Here is a 14595-nt window from a genome sequence, read left to right as displayed (position 1 = left end):
CCCCCCCCCCCGGGAATATGGTCAAATCTCAAATCTCTCCTTCTGAATTTTACGAAATAATTTTCTCAAATAAGTTATTAAAGCACCTAATTAACTCTCCATTAACTTCTTGTATGGTTCGAGTTGCTCTGTATCGAAGAATTCACTCATATAAATTATAAAGCTGTATGACGACTCTGCAAGGGAAACTATGTCGACACTACTGACACTGCTGGACCTTAACGCCGCTTAGGCTTTCTTGTTGTATTTAGCTAGGTCAAGGGTCGGCCTTTTTCCAGCTCAACGGTCGGGGTTAATATAAATTTCCGTGATTTTTTAGAAAACACGGCCGCGTCAATTTCAGAAACATGCGGCCGCATCTTTTTTCAGAAACATGCGGCCACGTCTTTTTTCAGAAACACGCGGCCACATAAAATGACACGCGGCCGCGTTTTTTAGACGCGCCCGCATATTTTAACACGCGGCCGCGTTTCTCGACAAAAACGTGCGGCCGCGTTTTTATCTTTTAATATCCGGCCGCGTCTTTTCGCTGAATAACACGGCCGCACATTTAACATGCGACTGCGTTATATAAGACGATTAATAACGTGCGGCCGCGTGTTACAAAAGAAACACAACCGAAACTAAAAGGTCCAATTCAGCCACGGTAAAAACGTGTAATTTCAAAAAAATCTGAAAGGTTTCCTACACTTTTCTTTATAAGAACCAGTAAATTTTTTCTGAGGCTCGGCTGTTCTTATTTTTTTGACAGTTTGAGCCTGAAATTGTTCTTATTCTGTTCTTATTTATAGGGCAAAATTGAGGTATTTTAGACGTTATACCCAATTTTTACCACTTTTACCCCTAAATTGCTTGAAATTTAATATTTCAGGCTCAGCATTGTTCTTAAATTTAATGTACCATGTGTGTGTGCCTGTGACATGGAAAGATAACCGAGTCCCATTTGGACAAGTGTGCTTCCCAAGAACAGGCTCTCATCTCAGATAAATGCAATATTTGATTTAAAAATCAAAAATCAAGAATTGGTTTGAAATTTGATTTTTAATTGGTGAGGGATAATTGAAAATCAATTTTCTTCTGAAATTCGATTTAATTTTAAATCAAAAATCAAATGATACTTTCGGGTCACGGATTGATTTCTTTTTGATTTTTGATTTTGGTTTGATTTTTTTTTTATTTTTTTTTGATTTTTTTTTTTTTTGATTTCTTTTTGATTTCTTTTTTGATTTTTTTGATTTCTTTTTGATTTCTTTTTGATTTCTTTTTGATTTCTGATTTCTTTTGATTTCTGATTTCTTTTTGATTTCTTTTTGATTTCTTTTTGATTTTTGATTTTTTTTTTATTTTTTTTTTTTATTATTTTTTTTTTTATTTTTTTTTGATTTCTTTTTGATTTCTTTTTGATTTCTGATTTCTTTTTGATTTCTTTTTGATTTTTGATTTCTTTTTGATTTCTTTTTGATTTTTGATTTCTTTTTGATTTCTTTTTGATTTTTCAAAAAGGTGTACGTGATTTTTTCAGTGATTTACCCCTCGGGTATATACCGTTTGAAATTATGTTTTAATGGGCTAAATGGTAAATGTTTTAGCTATGAGCTTATAATCTTTTTTGTATTGTTGTTTTGTGAAAAAGTCCCCAGGGGTGGCATGGCACTCAAGGTGGGAGACCTACTGTAAGTGCTACCCGTAGGTGCGTTTTTCAGATTTCCCAAATTACTGTAAGGGTCAAAATGACCAAATATGAGAGAAAGTGCACTCTAAGGGTGTAAAAGTGAGCGAAGCGAAACGAGGTCTTTCGGACAAAGTTTCTGACTATATTTTGCCTTAAATTAAAATGGACAAAAAATTAAAAGCGATTCCACCGAAAGGATCGGTTGTTCGCTAAAATATATTCAAACTTGATAAAATTTTCTCTGCACTGCGATTTCAAAGGCCTACTTTTGGGCCGCACATACTGTCAATTTTAAATCGAGCTCCCCCGGGAAACGTTCTAATAACAAAAATTGGGAATAAAAGTTAAAGTAATCTCTGAGTTACCTGAAAAAGTGTCGTTGATGCTTTGAGATATGTATAATAAGTTTATTTGGATTTACAGAGGTCTTTATAAATTAATTTCACAGCAAAGAAGTTCTTGCGTTTGTTTTTGGACCTACCCCGCTGGAGGTCCTATACATTAACCTCTGTCCGCCCGTCCGTCCGTCCGTTCGTTACCAACTTTTCTTGAGATAAGGCTCCTTAGTTGTTTCTGATTTTTTGCATGGAAGTAGGGTACCATCATAGATAAAAGATGGCTCAAGCAGATTTTTACAAAAAGATTTTGTTGGCTCAAAAAACGCATGTTTATCTATAAGAATCACAATTAATAAGCATACATCAATGTTCTTAGTCAAATTACTCAATTTTTTATGAAATAGATGTTTTTTTGCTCATGAGGGCTTACTTTTGAAGAATATGTGTGTTTAGACAGGAAATTTGGCTTGGCGTGTTTTTATAGAAAAACTGGCTAAATTCGATATCTTTTTATAAGCACATTATCAATTACCTAGGTATAACCTTTTTCGAGATTGGTTCTTTCATTCTTTATGATTTTGGTAGATTTGCTGGATTGCAGGATTGGGATTCAGGATTCGAAAAAAGCTTTGTAAAAAAAATTGAAAAAAGATATTGACTTCAAACCAAAAGATCTTGAAAGATTACATAACAGAAAGCAGGTCTTGACAAAAATTGATATCAAAATGGGCGTGGCCTCGACGCTGATTTGGGAAATTCTCTTTTTTAGGATTCAAAACACTAAAATTGCAAAGTTTGTCTTGTTCCCAGTCCCCTCGTTGAATTTGAATCAAAACTGATATGTCATTGATATGTCAGGTCATAAGATCAGGTGTTTAAAATTGATCCAAATACAACGAGGGAACTGAGAACTAGTCAAAGTGTGCAATGAGCTTGCAATTTGAATCCTAAAAAGGGGAATTTCCCAAATTAGCGTCAAGGCCACGCCCATTTTGATATAAATTTTTATCTCTCTGTTTATGTAATCTTTCAAGATCTTTTGGTTTGAAGTCAATATCTTTTTTCAATTTTTTTAAAAAGCTTTTTTCGAATCCTGAATCCGATAATAAAAAACGCATCTTTATCTATAAGAATCACTTTTAATAAACATACATCAATGTTCTTAGTCAAATTACTCAATTTTTTACTCACGAAGTCTTGAATATGAAAGAATATTTCAAGAGAGCATGAAATTTTGGTTTCTAAACGTTTTTTTATAAGAAACAAACGACTAATTTTAATATATCGTCACTATTTGTGCTCTGAATGATTGTTTAATGGGGGCCCCCCTTTAATGGTCACGTCACGTAGATATCAATTACAAATGTGTTAAATGCATAACCAGGTAGGTCCATAAAAGTATCACTTGTTTATTTCTAGCCAATGAAGATGATGCTCAACCCGATGTAACTGAAATCGCAAAACTACAGAGTGTAATGCTTACCTTGTTCGACAACCAAAATTTTGACGAAGCTATACCTCATTTGGAACTTCTTGTAACAAAACAGACATCAACTCTTGGACATTTACACATGGATACTCTCACCAGCCTTAACAAGTTGGCAACTTGCTACAAAGAAAGTGAGGATTATGCAAAAGCGATAGTCGCATACGAAGATCTGGTTGGAAAACAGGCCAAAACTTTAGGAGAACTCCACCAAGTTACTTTGTCAAGTAAATGTGAACTAGCAACTTGTTTAGATTTAAATAAACAGGGAAGTAAAGCCATATCGATATTCGAGGAACTAGTTGAAGCGAGGTCTTCCTTATTAGGTCATCACCATGGAGATACATATCTCGCTAGATATAGATATGCATGTTGTTTGGTTGACGAAAATCTTGAAAAGGCATTCTCTTTGTTGCAAGAGCTTGTAACGGAGCAGAAATCCGTGCTAGGGCAGATGCATAAAAACACTCTCTACAGCATGCACAGTCTAGCGTTCTGTTTGGATAAGAAGAAAGACTTTAATAAAGCCATATCGATTTACCAAGACGTTATTGCTAAAAAGGAAATAGTTTTTGGACGAACTCACAAAGAAACACTGAAAAGTATGATCAACTTGGCATATTCTTTTATCAGCATTAAAAATTTCGATACAGCAATATCAGCTTTCAAAGATATGATAGAAATACAATCATCAGCTCTTGGAGAAGTCCACAAGAAAACTTTGAGCAGTAGATGCAGTTTAGCATATACCTACCGCCAGAAGGGTGACTTTGATGAGGCAATTTCTATTTACAAAGACGTTGTTGAAAAACAAAAGACAGTATTTGGAATAACTAATGAAGTCACCATATCCTCAATCATCAGATTGGCCAACGTCTTTGGGGAAAAAGGTGAAATTAAGATCGCCATTTCAATTCTGGAAAACCTCATAGAGAAAACAACATCAAGTCAACCTGAAATTTTAACAGCTATTCATAATCTAGCTGTTTATTGGAACGAAAAAAAGAATTATGGAAAAGCGGCTGTTTTGTTTGAGGAAGCTGCTGAGAAACAATCGATCGTTCTAGGTCCAATGAACGAATCTACATTGAAAAGTAATTTAGGTTTGATAACATGCCTCGTAGAAAAAGGAGAATATAGCAAGGCAATACCTATGTTTCGAAATTTGATCAAAAAACAAACAGAATCATTGGGCACTGTCCACGAGCAAACGTTAGGTAGTCTAAATAATTTAGCTGTTATCTATGGACAATTAGGAATGTATAAAGAATCCTTGGAAATTCACCAAGAGGTATTTAAAAAACGAAGGACAACGCTAGGGCCAAATCATGAAGAAACCTTATTAAGCATGTTTAATTTTGCAGAATTACTTAGATTCAATGGCGAATACGAAAAGTCTTTAGAAATTTTTAAGGAGTTGATCGAAAAGCAATCCTTTGTTTTTGGTAAGTGGCATCACAAGACGATCAAGAGCGAGGTACAGTTGAAAATAGCACAAACGGGGAATGCTTGTAGTATCATGTAACCGAAAGGCTCTTCGCCAATGAAATTTGGATTTCAAGAAATTATGTATGTACAACCGTTCCGAACTTTCATGGAGTCATTTGGCTGCTTTTATAATTATGTAAGTTAAGTAGAGGTCTGAGATCCAGATTACCTGGTCGGTCAGGACAACCTATTTTTGGTGTACTCGCCCAAAATAATAGAGTGTTTGAAATTAAAATTTTTATCGCCAGATTTTTTGGCTGGAGTTTAGGGACGAACGTTAATGTTTTCATACATGCAGAGACTCGAACGCAGTCCCTTAGTTTGCTTGTTTCGTGATGAAAATAAATTATTTTTAATATCATAGTATTTTATAAGATATATTCTTACCAAATTGTGCTTATCAGACCGCAGAATCTTCAAATTAATAACTTTAGGGGGGTTTCATGGTTGGCGGAGGAGCGGAATCGGCCCTTTTTTCGGACGGAGTGGCGGAATTTGGCGAAAATTTAGACGGAATTACGGAAATTGGGTTCTCTGACGGAGACGGAAAATTAGACAATTTTAGTGCAGAAAAACGGAATTCAGCAAAAAAATTTGCGGAATTTCGGAATTGGTAAAAGATATTCAAAATTTGCGGAATTTTCGAGAAAAATATTGAATTTCAAAGGCATTTTCGGTGACGGAATTTTGGTTCAATTTAAGACGGTTTGACGGAAATTGGAGAAAAAATTGGCGGAGTTGCGGAATCGGGTACCCCCTGAACCCCCCCCCCCCTCCCACTTTAGTGTGTTATACATTTTCTGTTAGGTAAACTATTCCTTAATCTGAAAATTTAAAAATCGCAATGAAAAAATTTGATGAAGAAGTAAATGAAAAATTTTGAGGTCCTTATTTTCGGTGAAGAAAAAACATTTTGAAAATATTTTTTCGTTACATCAATTTAGTATAGAAATTTTTTCCAAAAAATATCAAATAATTCAACTTTTTTGCAGACAATATGAAAAAAGATTCGAAAGAAAATGGTTAATTTAAACTTTTGTAAAATATTCAATTCACGTCTTTTTAAAGTATTCATAACATCATTTTTGTATAATTAAACTCTTAATTAACTCATGAAAGAATAAATTACCCCTTTAGAACTGTAAAGATTCTTACATTTGTTACATAATCTGCGTGCTTTTCGCGCGCTTACAGTTTCACGATAATCGGAATGAGCCGTCGGGCGGATGAGGCGGAATAGATTATATCGACTTTGTTTTCTATTGTTATTTTATATATTACGGGGAGATCGAGATTAGCTCGACCCTTCTCTCACTGAACACTGTAGATATCAGATGTCTTAGATTTTATATCATGTAAAGAATCATAAACTACTATATCAATCGCTTCACTTTAATCCAACCCAACAATTTGTACATGGTCCACCGAACAAAACATCACTAATATGATAAGTATTTTCTAAATTACAGTCCTCACTCCTTTTTTGCAGCAGTTCAAGGGGGGATACTTTGTATTTACGCTGTTTTTCAGCAAGGCATTTTATTGTTTCCCCTTTTATTTATGACATCCATCTATGGATAATCATTGGGAGGGTGCATTCCATCTATTTTTGTTCTTGATAGTTTATTAAACCTATTTGCTCAAGAAACCCCCAAAATTGTTGCAAAATGTTTCCTTCTATCGGTGTTTGTTCTGTCTGGCTCAGTTGATTGTAGTGAGAGTCGCTCGACACCTCTTTGTGAGTATCTTCGGGTCACTGGTTTTGAAATTAGACTCTGAAATATTTCAAAACATTCAAATAATTTGTCTGAAGGTCTTTCTCTTTCACAAAACATTTTTCCCTCTCTCTTATCAACAAAATTCTCTCAAGGATTTCTAAAATATCAGAGATTCTTTAACAAAAGGATATTGTGATTGATTTTCTTCTCTTTTCCTTTGTTTAAAAGAAGTGAAAATTGTGAACCACCTTTCTCCTTTTGATCTCTCAATTTATTTAATTGGATCAATTTACTGTGAGTGTTCTAAATGAATCTGAATTTTCCTACAACTTTGTGTTTTTTCTGTCTCGTGGAGACGTCTTTTGGATTGTCGTGAAGACAAGGCCATAAAATTCATTTCTTTTTTGTCTCGTGGAGACGTCTCTGGATTGTCGTGAAGACAAGGCCATAAAATTCATTTCTCTTTTTGTCTCGTGGAGACCTCACTTGGATTGTCGTGTGGACAAGGCCATAACATTTCATTCTTCCCTTTTTTGTCTCGTGGAGACGTCTTTTGGATTGTCGTGTAGACAAAGCCAAAAAATTCATTTCTCTTTTTGTCTCGTGGAGACGTCTTTGGATTGTCGTGTGGACAAGGCCAAAAAACTTCATTTTTTCACATTTTTGTTGTGTGAACATACCATAACTGTCTTATCTATTCAAATATTGTATCATGTCTGAAACTGAAGATGACAAGACATTGAGACTCGCTCGTCGAAAACGAAATGGTAAGAAAAATCGACTTGTCATCACTACATCGATGACATCGAGAAACATCTTTCGCAGCTAGATCAACTTGAAGAGTCAAAACAAGTGACAGTCCTTGGAGCTCTGAAAACCTTAAGGGATTCTCTCGTCGATTTGAAGTCTGAATTCTTAGCATTGGATATGGAATATCTAAACCTTCTTGAAAGTGACGATGATTACGACCATGCGTACGGAGAGTCTTCCCAACTGCAAGCAAAAATCGACGTTTCCACGGGTTCTGTCACCAATCTGTTAGATTCGTTGAAATCAAAAGCTTCCAACACCTCTATCTCATCTCATGAACACAAAGTTCCAATTTCTGTGAAGTTGCCAAAACTTGAAATTAAAAAGTTTAGTGGAAATCCAAGTCAGTGGAGATCTTTTTGGGATTCTTTCCAAGCTGCTGTAGGGAAACATTCGTACATCGAAGACGTCCAAAAGTTCAATTTTTTGAAGGGCCTCTTAGAAGGAAGAGCCGCCATGGCTATCTCTGGGTTAGAACTTTCTGACAAGAATTACAAGGAAGCTGTGTCTCTTTTGTCTGATCGTTTCGGAAGCAAACAAGTCGTGATCACCCATCATATGGACACGCTTTTGCAGATTCTGCCAGTTAAAGCAGGTACTGATGTCAAACAACTCCGTGCAGTTTATGACAAGATCGAAATCAACGTCAGAGGATTACAATCACTTGGGATAAAACCTGATCAGTATGGCTGCTTACTCGTCCCTGTCATCATGAGCAAGGTTCCTGAAGACATTCGTTTGATCATTTTGAGGCAATTTTCTTCAGAAAATTGGACATTCGAAGTCCTCTTAAAATGCTTCAAACAAGAGCTAGAGGCACGTGAGAAATGCGAAGCAGTTTCCATCCTCATCCCACGTGACAGTCATGTCTCAGCGTTGATCATTCTGCAGGCTCATCAAAAGGTCAAACATTCAGGTGTCGCAGCAACTCTAGCTGAAGTCAGATCTAGATTTTGGATTCCACAAGGTCGTCAATTCGTGAAGAAAATCTTGAAAAATTGCATCGTCTGCAAGAAACTCAACTCAAAGTCGTTTTCAACCATTGAAGGGTTGCTTCCTGAGTTTCGAATTGATAAAAATGTCACTGGTTTTGAACACGTCGGCTTAGATTATCTTGGTCCACTGTATGTTGTTGAGAAATCATCTTCCACTTTGTAGAAAAGAAAATCTGGGTCGCTCTCTTCACGTGTGCAACTACTCGCGCAGTCCATCTTGAGCTTGTGAATGATATGACGACTGACTGCTTTCTCAACTCTTTTCGGAGGTTCTGTGCTCGGCGAGGTATTCCTTCTTTCATTGTATCAGACAATGCCAAAACGTTCAAGGCAGCTGATAAATACCTCTTAAAGTTGTCGAAGGAATCCGAGGTCCTTGACTATTTTTCATCTTTGAAGATCACCTGGCACTTCATTCTTGAAAAATCTCCTTGGTGGGGAGGCTTTTGGGAGAGGATGGTCAAGTTGACAAAATCATCTTTGAAGAAAACTTTGGGCAAAGTGAATGTCTCTTTTGAAGGGTTGCACACCATTTTGACTGAAAATTGAAGCCGTGTTGAACTGTAGACCGTTGACGTATGTTGGTGCCGATGATGAGATCGAATGCCTGACACCATCACATTTGATTTGTGGGAAAAGAATCATCAGCCTCCCAACCGGACAAGTCGTGAAAACGTTGGAAGAAAAAAGCTATCAACACGTCAAAAAATGTTTTGAAGATGCGCGGGAAAGATGGTACCGAAAATACCTCACAGAGTTGAGAGTACATCACAAGAAAGTCAAGAAATTCGAAACCCCAAAAGTTGGGTCTTTAGTTTTGGTTAAGGATGAAACAAAAAAGAGACAACTATGGAATGTGGGTAAGATTGAAAATTTAATTTTTGGAAGGAAAAATGTTGTTCGAGGAGCCTTGATTAGTTTCGGCATTGAAGGCAAACATAAGGTCAAACGTCCCCTTGAACTGCTGTACCCCCTAGAGGTCCATGGGTGGGATTCTTTTCATTTTTCAGGACAAGAAACATCAACAGGATTACCAAATGAAATGCAACAATCTAAGAATCATGTCAGTGTAGAGAAGGAATCCCAGCCAATTATACCGGCTGTTGTTCAAAATTTAGTTTTTTCTCCTAAACATCACACATCTATCTCTTCTGAACCTTCAATTGTTGCCACTTCTGGTCCATCAGTTCCTGTCGTCTCTGGTCCGTCAGTTCCTGTCGTCTCTGGTCCGTCAGTTCCTGCCGTCTCTGGTCTATCAGTTCCTGTCGTCTTTGGTCTATCAGTTCCTGTTGTCTCTGGTCCATCAGTTCCTGTCGTCTCTGGTCCGTCAGCTCCTGTCGTCTCTGGTCCGCCAGTTCCTGTCGTCTCTGATCCGCTCATTCCTGTCGCCTCTGGTTTATCAAATTGTTATCAATATAATCAAGATGAATTGATTGCACTTCCACGCACTCCAAAAAGAGATTTACGAACAATTTCTACTGGTCCATCGTCATGTAAACCAGTACATACAACAAGAACAACGTCCAATGAACAACAATTGTCAAACAGTAAAACAAAATTGAATCCATTAGCAAAGACTTATAACTTGAGATCATTGCGATCCAAAAGTTCTTCTTCGGGAGTGTAAAGATTCTTACATTTGTTACATAATCTGCGTGCTTTTCGCGCGCTTACAGTTTCACGATAATCGGAATGAGCCGTCGGGCGGATGAGGCGGAATAGATTATATCGACTTTGTTTTCTATTGTTATTTTATATATTACGGGGAGATCGAGATTAGCTCGACCCTTCTCTCACTGAACACTGTAGATATCAGATGTCTTAGATTTTATATCATGTAAAGAATCATAAACTACTATATCAATCGCTTCACTTTAATCCAACCCAACAATTTGTACAAGAACAAAGCGTGGTATACGCAGAATGGATGATCTGTTACGGGATTAAAATATCTGGGGGACAACAGTCGGTTTCCACCGCATGTATAGATTAAGATTTTTCGATCAATGGTAAATAGCGTTGCCTCTATGTCAAATCAGCCCCCCATGAGACTTGGCAACTTTTGCATATTGAAATACCTGTATTCTTTATCCCGTGGGGGTTGGCGGATGAGGGGTATGTGCGGATGGGAACTCCGAAAACCGACCCTTAGGTTAGAGAGACGAAGTTTTTCTGAAAAGGTGACCCTTTTAGAGCAATTAGCAACTTGCGAATCAAGGTTGGATTGGAGTCTGGATCCACTTCAGAAGCAGCCGCCGGCGGAATTTTTCGATATATCTGTTCTTTTTTTCCAGGAGACCCAAATTTTTTTCTTTCTAGGAGACGCAATTTTTTTTCCAGGCAGCAGAGTATCTTAAGAACAGCTATTTTTTCCAGGAGCATCAAATTTTTATCAGAACAGATATATATTTTCCAGGAATCCAATTTTTTTTTGGAACAGCTGCTTTAATCCAGGAGTACCCTGGCATAGAACAGATGGGTTTTTCCAGGAGAAACCGGCCTTTAGAACAGCTATTTTGTATTTCCTAGCCGGTGGCTGCTCTTGCCACTTCGCAACCCTTATACAATATACAGCTAGTTTGAAAAATTTCCTCGATTTTTAGACTTTAGTAAGAGAGACTTTTTTACAATTTTTTCTCTTGAAATAAAAAAAAATTCCGAAAATCGTGAATTATCCGACCCTTAATGAGACTAATTTAAAACTTTCTGATTTTTCCGACCCTTCGAGAGAGAGAGAGAGACTTTGAAAAGTGAAAAAAACTGACCCTTACCGTCCGCACATTCCCAGCACCCATTTTTGCCTAAGTAGTACCCCCGGGTGTTCTTTATAGACCAGCGGCCGAGGTAGTGGATTGTGTCACTTCGTAGGGCATCCCTTAGATCAGGGCAAATTTTTGATATTATGCTCCTAATAGGGTGTAGAATTGACAAAAAAAATTTGCCCTACGGGGTGCCCTACGAAAACCATTTTTAAGGCCTTTTTTGAATCTCGGACGCTGGTCTATTATATCTAAATCTACAAACAAAGCGTTTGCTGCGATATTAGCGATTACCTCGTACCTCCATGCATAATGTCGATCGGAAACTCATACTTTGGCTGTAAAGTAACTCCATCATAACAACAATCAGATAACCAAAACTACAGTACCCCTAAATTTTTCTTTTCAAAATGGTAGATGAAGCTGCGATTCTGGAAGATCGGGAAGATCCGGTAAATAAAGCCAGGTGTAAGCAGATTTTCTCTCTTTTTTACTTTTATACGACCTTTTCATATGTTTCATGGAGCCATAACTTCCATTTATGCTACTTTTCAATAAAGACCTTTTTTTGCACAGCTTTAATTCAGGCCCAAAGTCCCCCAAACATTACCAGCAAAACTAGCCATGTACATATGATGGGGTCAGGTTTTCTTTTTGATTTTTTGAAGGAGGCAGCGATCCAAAATTTTGTGGCCTGAACATGGCCCAAACGTGAATGTTCTTGGGGAAAACCTAGCAACAAAAAGATGTCTTTCAAGGTTGGGACAAAAATGAATGCTGCAAAGATGAAAAACTTTTGACAAGGGTTTTTCTGGCAAACCCCATTACGTAAGGCGACCATTGAAAAATTGTTCTATTCGCATCGCAACAGGTGTTAAAAATGCATGCGAGCGGACGGGCGGACGAAGAAATTCCCGGGGTATGAAAATCGCTTCTGTAAGCCGGGCAGCTTGGTAAAACCCGTGTGTTTTCATTATGTAAACGAAAGTACTTACACATAGTCGTGACGTCGAGAAAGTCAAAACGGTAGAGAACATCGTAAATTCCTTGTCAATTAAGTAGTATAAAAAACGAATCAATCGTAACCGGCATAACAGGTTTCGTTTTCCCAAAGGAGAATTAAAAACGGCACATTACATTTAATGCGTGAGTGACTTTTTAAGCTATAAAAGTTGAATACCAGGCGACTGTATTCGAAAAACTTAATGTCAAAATGACTTATGGAATGAATTTGGCATACATTTGCATCTATTTTAGATAGACTATATTTGGCAGTCAGGCAAATCCTTAATGGGTTTATCCCCGGGGGAGGATACTAGGGTTGCGATCTGGCGAGGGGGGGGTGCCGCCCGATATTCGACCCTCAAACCCTTAACGGGACTAAAAAGGAGAAAACAAAGGAAAATTTTGTGAATTTTTCGACCCTTACCGGGACTTTACCCAAAAAAGGCACCTTTAAGGGTGGCACATACCCCAAGGGGTTTTCCCGACCCTGTGCAAATGAGCTAGAACGTGTCAGGCAAATACGCCAATTTCAACTTTAAAGTGAAAACGGGGGGAATTAAGATGAACGAGGCTTTCATTTTTTTTTTACAAGATTCTTCATTCTTTAAATGTAATCAAAGTCTTTGATTTAATAAGGATTGTGCCCATTGAAAGAAATTCCACCCATTCAATCTTTTTTATATCATATAGAATACTATTCAGTGATACCTAACAATCCTAAATACACCCCTGCATCAAATTCATATCCGTATTCTCTTCCCAAAGATTATAGACTTACTTGCTTCACTGCTAACAAAAGCGACTGACAATCCGTTGATTTCAATACTTTGAAAGTTTTCAAGTTCAAAATATGTTTTCACTTTCTTTTATTCAGGAAAAAACGGATCAAATGAAGCGGAGACGATTTGTCAATATCACAATCATTGCGGACTGCTCTCACTAAACTCAAGAAGTGTCCGAGACAGTGTAAGTTACTGTTATATGTATGAAGCAATTATCTCATCTATGTTGAAATCTAGATTGTTTTTTGTGCTTCTCATCAATTAGTGTACGTTGTTTCTTGTCACCGTAACTTCGGCAGTTTATCTACCGACTTTGGAGCGACTGTCAATTTGCCTATAGTTTCAAGCCTAAAAAATCTACAGTACCATTGATCTTCTAACAGTCATATGAATGATAATACTATTAAATTTTTCTTCTTTATTTAGTTACCGATTGTTACCATTATGAGCTGTTCAGGGAGAGCGTGATGCTTGAGAGCCGCGAAGAAGAAAATAAGAACCACCTTTTTTATTAAATTTAACAATTCATAAAATAATATACGTTACGAAATACATAAAACATTAAAAAAAGTGGCGAAAATTAAAAATGAGGTCACGAATCATTACAATCAAGTTAGAATAGAATAGAGACTGTAACTTCGTTGGTCTTTCTTTTCTTTCTGGGCGTTCTTTTCATTCTCTCGCGCACACGCACCACTGTTTCAATGCCGCCCCGGTGGAGCTTTTTCCTTCAGTGTGGATGAAAATTCCACCGGATCTCTGACACATAGGTATTCCCCAGAAGGTTTCCAGATTCTTGCCTTCGCCAACGAATGTGTATCATTATGATATTACGACAGTGGAAAATGTGGAAAATATACGTATCATCTGGATAAATGATATTGCAATTGTGTTCCCATAATAAATGAAAATGACTGAAATGAAAAAGAAAAAAAGAAAGTAGCACGAGAGAAGAATTGTTGTGATTCATCCAATCTAGACCACTGGAGACCTAGTAATAAGCATGGAGTGACAAGATCAGGGTTCTGAACCATTGTTATCTCACAATGCCCGTATTCTAAGTTTCGTATGTTCCGCATCTGAAAATCGAAAGTATGGCTGCGCGGACAAATTCCTTCGCCACAGCATTTTTTTGAAAATTCTTTAAGGGCCATTCGCGAAAGTTTATAGACAGAAAAAAACATCTGTAAACCTGGAAAGTTAATATTTATACACCCCCATCTCCTTAAAGTAAAATGTAAGACTTATACACCCCTGTCTCGGTGAAGTTTTGAAATCTACCAGGGGACTATGAAAAAAAATACACCCTAGTTCGTTATAGTCTCTCAGCCGTTTCAAGCCCTCGCCCATCTCCGAGCCTGTCAAAATTTTAACCCGATGAAAGTCCCATTTCTCAATGCTCTTATTTTACTTGGCCTTCATATCCCTTCTCATCAAATGGAAATTTAAGGTAATTAAAAGCAAACCGTAACGAAATTTCTCCCGTCCTTTCTAAGTAAAAATTACTCGAATGGAAAACATCGAACATTATAAAGATATTTT

The 14595-nt window shown here is 37.2% G+C and overlaps 1 protein-coding gene across 1 annotated transcript; it reads left to right on the top strand.

Annotated features, from left to right (window-relative positions):
• Positions 1-3427: 3427 nt before the first annotated feature.
• On the top strand, positions 3428-5337 carry LOC136814326 (nephrocystin-3-like; the record flags this gene model as incomplete). The annotated part of the gene is given in 1 exon segment (XM_067070851.1): positions 3428-5337. A coding segment is annotated over 1 exon segment (1594 nt), but the record flags the coding sequence as incomplete, so codon positions are not given.
• Positions 5338-14595: the final 9258 nt, after the last annotated feature.

The sequence above is a fragment of the Clytia hemisphaerica genome, unplaced genomic scaffold, assembly GCF_902728285.1.
Source record: "Clytia hemisphaerica strain Z4C2 unplaced genomic scaffold, Clytia hemisphaerica genome assembly, whole genome shotgun sequence".
In the NCBI taxonomy this organism is placed as follows: domain Eukaryota; kingdom Metazoa; phylum Cnidaria; class Hydrozoa; order Leptothecata; family Clytiidae; genus Clytia; species Clytia hemisphaerica.
This window is presented reverse-complemented; position numbering and strand designations above follow the sequence as displayed.